The sequence below is a fragment of the Poecilia formosa genome, unplaced genomic scaffold, assembly GCF_000485575.1.
Source record: "Poecilia formosa unplaced genomic scaffold, Poecilia_formosa-5.1.2 Scaffold545, whole genome shotgun sequence".
NCBI lineage: Eukaryota > Metazoa > Chordata > Actinopteri > Cyprinodontiformes > Poeciliidae > Poecilia > Poecilia formosa.
The window spans coordinates 268,442-274,014 of NW_006800484.1; the positions used below are offsets into that span (position 1 = coordinate 268,442).

General features: G+C 41.6%; 1 protein-coding gene across 1 annotated transcript; it reads right to left on the reverse strand.

Annotated features, from left to right (window-relative positions):
- Positions 1-1,663: 1,663 nt before the first annotated feature.
- On the reverse strand, positions 1,664-5,049 carry LOC103129431 (NADH dehydrogenase [ubiquinone] 1 alpha subcomplex subunit 10, mitochondrial-like). The gene is made up of 6 exons (XM_007540521.2): positions 4,903-5,049; positions 4,592-4,671; positions 4,462-4,516; positions 3,940-4,025; positions 3,754-3,862; positions 1,664-1,839 (listed from the first exon to the last, which is right to left on the reverse strand). The coding sequence occupies exons 3-6, from the start codon at positions 4,486-4,488 to the stop codon at positions 1,771-1,773; spliced, it is 291 nt and encodes a 96-aa protein (XP_007540583.1). The 5' UTR covers positions 4,489-4,516; positions 4,592-4,671; positions 4,903-5,049; the 3' UTR covers positions 1,664-1,770.
- Positions 5,050-5,573: the final 524 nt, after the last annotated feature.

Consider the following 5,573-nt stretch of genomic DNA (forward strand, 5'->3'; position numbering starts at 1 on the left):
GATTATCTTTGCAACAGATCCAGCTGAAACTACAACGTCTTGCATAAACTGTATAGGAAAAACATATTTTGTGTGTTTGTTTTTTTTTCCTGCCTGACCACTAGAGTCCACTAGTTGACCTACACACACAGTTATGTACAAGCACAAACATCATGGGAGTGTCCAGGCATCAAGGTGCTCAGGAAGGAGTAACTGGGTTATGTGTCCCAGATATGAGTGTGTTTTGGTCTAAATAAACCCCAGAACAGAAACTAAACCTCTTAATGTGACGGAAATGACTATTGTGTTGCTCATCATTCCTGGCATTTAGGAACTAAAAAGAATGTTGGTAATTGCAGTTAGTCTAAAACAGGAAATGTTATTGACAGACAATAAGAAAAACATGTTGCGTACTTTTCTTTAAACTTACCTTTACTACATTGATATCTAGTGTCAGTCTGTCTGTCTGAATGATTGGTTTGAATGAATGTTTTCTGGAATTTCAAGTCACAAAGTGTCTGTGATTCCTCTGCTGTTTCAGAGCGTCAGAATCTTCAGTTCCAAACTTTCATTCTTCTCTTGCTTCACAGATCGCAAACACTTCTAAAACCCCGTGGGTGCTAATTGCTGCCACCAGAAAAGCTACGTCCCCTTTAATTTCTCTGGAATGACCTGAAAAAGTTCCCACCTTAATGTGACAGATGCATTTGTGTTCTGAGTCAGGGCCTTAATGTTTTCTGACATCTTCCCTTTGCAGGTTAACCCAAACCGACAGGGCTCTTATCTCGCGCTCCTGCTCAGCCTTATGCTAAAATCTCCAAATGATTTTATGTCTCATGCCGTGTTCAGGTCAGAGACGAGATATCTTGTCATTACCAAATGTTTCTGCAATGCCACGAAAGTTGTTTAGAGATTTTCAGGTCATTTGCATTGGTCATTTGTACTCGATCAAGATTTGTATAGCATATTTCAGTGACAATGCAGTTCAAATTGCTTTACATCATAAAAATACAAAGTCATAGAAAACACCACAGTCAGTTGAGAAAACCAGTAAACATTTTACATTTGGTCTAGTGCCGTCAACATGTTGGTCATTTATTGTGGTGGGTGTAGACTTGATTTAAAGGAACTCAGTTTTTCAGCTGTTTTGCAGTTTTCTGGACGCTTGTTCCAGGTGTGTGGTGCATAGCTGAATATACGTGTCTACGTATATGTGGGTGAGTATCTAAATGTGTACATATATAATTTCCCTGAGAGCAATGCTGCGTTTTGAAGCACACATTCATTTCTCAGTATAAATGTTTGTCAGCAGTCGTCTCCTGCATGCCAGGACATTTTCAGGTCACGTAATGACGGCAGCATCATCTTTGTCACATGAGGAAATGACTTTAATCACACCCGTCCACTAATTAGGCTGACTTCGTCTATACCAACATGGATTTATATTCTTATTCCAGCTCAATTTCAGGAAAGTTCTCATGCTTTCTGAAGCCTACAGAACTAAAGAGTGAAAAAAAAAAATCATTCAAATCAACAGGCCTACACACCACCTGCTGTTGTCACCACTTGGTGGCACTATTGAGATCTTCTCAGAATGAGTCACAAAAAACTATGAAAAAAAAAAAGCACAAAAAAAGATCAATAAATAAAGGAAAATAAATAAGTAAATAAATAATTGAACGCATTTTAATTTGAATATTTCTTTTAATACATAGTTTTTCCTCAGACTGTACAACATAACTGAGTTCTATTAGCAGATCAGTCAACATGAAAGGTGAAAGAAAAGAAGATTCACTTGAGCCAGATGTACTTGTCTCCAACATCTGCATTGTAGCCACGAGCGTAATTCTTCCCAGGCAGCTGCAACAACAAGACAGAGCAGCATTCATTTACAGCCACGTCTCACCGTTATTCAAACATGAGACAAAATTTCAGCTAACAACCCAGAATCAGTAGTTTTGACATAAGATGTATTTTGTCATTGCGTTTTGATTCAAGAAGCTAAAGCAGCATCCTAAAGACTCAGAGAGGATGCAAATTGAGTCTCCCTACATCGTCGCTCTAGCTTCAGTTCATTTCAGCCAACAGAACAAGGAGAAGACACTTTTTGCCAAATTCCAGTTTGGAATCCTGAGCCAGACGCTCAGGGTTTCACAGGACGTTCTAAGAGTTGTGAAAATGTGGGCCACTGGCTGAAATGTGCTGAGGGAGCCATTCTGCTGCTGTGTGTCGCCGTCCTCATTCCCTCCTCTGAGATCCTGACTCGGAGTGAAATGTCAGGTCACGGCCTGCTGTTGCATTACTCGGCCCGACTCATGCAGCAGGGGGAGACAAAAACGGCTCCAGTCAATAAACAGGAAAGGTCAGACCTGAATGTTTCCCCACAAGACCGATGATACAAACAGCCGGCTGGAATATTCCACATGTGACATTTGTAACTACGAGGGGTTCGATATTTCAGCACAGGAAAATGACTTTCATCAGGCTGACTTGGTGGCCCAGGGAAGAGGAGAAAAATAAGAAGAGTCAATAAAAAAGGAACAAAGCAGACACGAGAAAGAAAAGGTTCCTCATTATGGATTTTCAGGCTTTCACAAAGCTCTGCATCAGATAAAACAGCCAACCGAATCAAAGAGCTCTGCTGAACTAAAACACCTCAGCTGGCAAACACACAACAAATCAGAGCCTAATGTCTTCATTCATCCTTCAACCTGGCGGAGGGGCTGTGAACACATCAGCTTATCAGGGCTGTCAACGCCGCTCCTCATTCACATCTCAAAGCATCTCCATGTTTGTTTTACTGCTGGAACTAAATAGATAAAGTGTTTGTGACGAAGTTCCACTGTGACGCTAAAAGCAGCTTCACCCAGGTGCAAGTGTGTTTTATACTGAACCAAATCTCATTATTTCTCACAGTGACGACACAGAGGGGTTTTGGTCGGGTTCTGGAACTGGTAAACAGTCGTGGACGAAGTACAATATGCTGGTCCACTCATCTACCCGGATATGCTCGAGCATTTCATGGTTCATTCTGCTGACAATCTGGATGGAGATCGGGGCTCAAACTAATCTCCAGACGTTCCACATGCAAACTTCATGTTTTTTTTTTGCAGGTATTTCTGTAATATTCTGGACATTACGGTGCAAAATGAACTACTTGAACAATACTTATCGTTAAAACAACACACAGCTGGATTTTTAGCACCTGATTCCTGGTGTGGGTCCAATTTTATGCTTTTTCTTGGCAACTGAGGTATATTTAGTTCGAATCAATTTCAAAAATTACAACTACCAACTTGTCACATAAGATTATATGCTGACTTCTAAAAGCGCAGATTGTGAACATCGGTTTATTTACCGCTTTTGTAAAAAAAAGCGGTTCAAAAGAACAGTTTTTGAAGTTTGTTTGGCATTTTAAACAATCAGTTTAAACCTGAATTTAAAGATGTCTAAAGTCCAAACATGTGTAGTCAAACAGTTTTCTTATGCTTCAGTCAGTGAGTCAAAAACCTAATAAAAACTGAGATGAAATGGTAAAAATCGATGTATGATGTCTCAAATGAGATAACAACCAATGACTGTTATTACACATCATTTGGATTTTGTCCTTTAAAACGTAGCAAAAAAAGAAAAAAAAAAAAAGAAAATTTCTATCCTCAATATTATGCTTTTGGAAAATAATAAAGGGACTGGCTTCAACGACCGTGGTGGGACTGTGATTGATGTATGCAGGACAATCAGAACCGGTTCCAGCCCACGCATGTGCCGACTCACCGCTCTGTAAGCGTAGTACTTCTGGTCGTAGTCGTGGGCTCCGATGGTGATCTCCGGCAGGAACACGGGTATGTGGGTGAGCGAGCCGACCCTCTCTTTGTCCTGCACTCTGAAACGCACAAGAGAGGAACTTGCAGACTAAGGAGCTGGTTTGCGTGCTCAGAGAAAAGAGGCGGAGCAACTCACAGTTTCCTCATGTGGTGGTAGCTAATGTCGTCCTGCTCCGGCCACGGCCCCTTGTCGAACTTCAGGTAATCTATGTCCTCCACAATCTGGGACAAGCATGGAGGTGAACATGTTTTAATCAGATCATGATATTCACATTCTGCTAGTGTCGAAGAAACACAATTTTGCAATGGCAATGTTTCCATTAATTAAAAAATGAAATTCAAATAATGCATGACGAGGTTTCTTCACACGATAAGTTATTAAAAATCATGACAGTGATGGACGTAAACGGTCGTATGAGGAGATTTTACAGAAGAGTTATGGATTCAACAGGTTTTTATGATGTGTGTGATGTGACAGCTCTGGTGGAGTCAGCTGCACATTGTCCAAAAAAAACAAAAAAAACCCTAAAACAACTACAAATTGCAGAAGAACACTTCCTGTCGTCTTTCTCATGGTTTTTGCCAGTAGTAACATCTGGCTGGTGATCACATGACTTCTGATGCAAAAAAAAAGTGGTTAATGGAGATAGTGTCTTACCCTCTCAGCGTCCTGAACTTGGGTCATATCATAGACCAGCAGTTCAGAGGTTTCCCTGAAGATGACACGGTGAGAGGGTTAATGATCAACAGAGACAGAGAGACATGTCCAACGCTCTCTGGTCACATACCTGATGCTAGGGAGGAAAGACTTCTTGTAGGAATCCTCTACGCTCTTCAGATACTGCAGGGAAACGTTCTGCAGGTGGGGCTGAAAAAAACAAAAATACATTGCAGAGTAACATCAGACAGCTGTCGCCAAGCTGGTTACCGTCTGACGGATGAGACGATAACCAGTCTCAGGTTACAGCAGTAGTGACCAGATGCCGGTTACGGTAGATAGTTAACTGGCTAACTAGGTAGCAGATGGTAACATCTAACTTGCCTAGTTAGTAACAGCTAGTAAAGTCCACTGACTTTAGCAGCGCTAGTACAGCCGTACCTTCCCGCTCTGCTTGAGCTTCTTCTGCACCTCCTCTGCTGGTTGGTCAATGTACAAGACGAGGTGAGGAGGGAGGAACTCACAGATGCTGATGGTTTTGATCTCATTGTAGTGATTCACACCTGCAGGTTACACACTGATGGTTTTAATCAGACTGAAGGGTTTCTCACAGAAAACACAGAGGCTGCCCACAGATAAATATACTGAAAAAATATATAACCCCCCCCAAGGTCAACTATTGTTGCCATGTGGAGTCAACAACTGTAAATGAGCCTTTGCTGACATTTTATTGTGCAAAAGAAATATTTCTCTTGATTTGTGTATCATTTTGAATCCAACTTCCTGTCAGTGAGCATTACCCAGTGAGTTGTTTTCCTTTACCCAGTGCATGTCCAGTGGGTGATCAGACAAAATGAGCAACAACTGGACAATCCTTGGACTGGAGACAATAAAAGGCCCCAAAATGTCACATTTTGTCACAAGTCAAAAAGCCTCAGATGTCTCATGTTATGCAGGAGCCATTGGCATGTTGGATGCAGGGATGTCCACCAGAGCAGTAGCTGCACGGTTCAATGACCGTTATCAGACCAAAGGCCTTTAAGAGTTTGATTCAACAGACTGGAGCTGCTGCACATCGACCTCATCCTCATCGGCCGCGTCTGACCACTCCA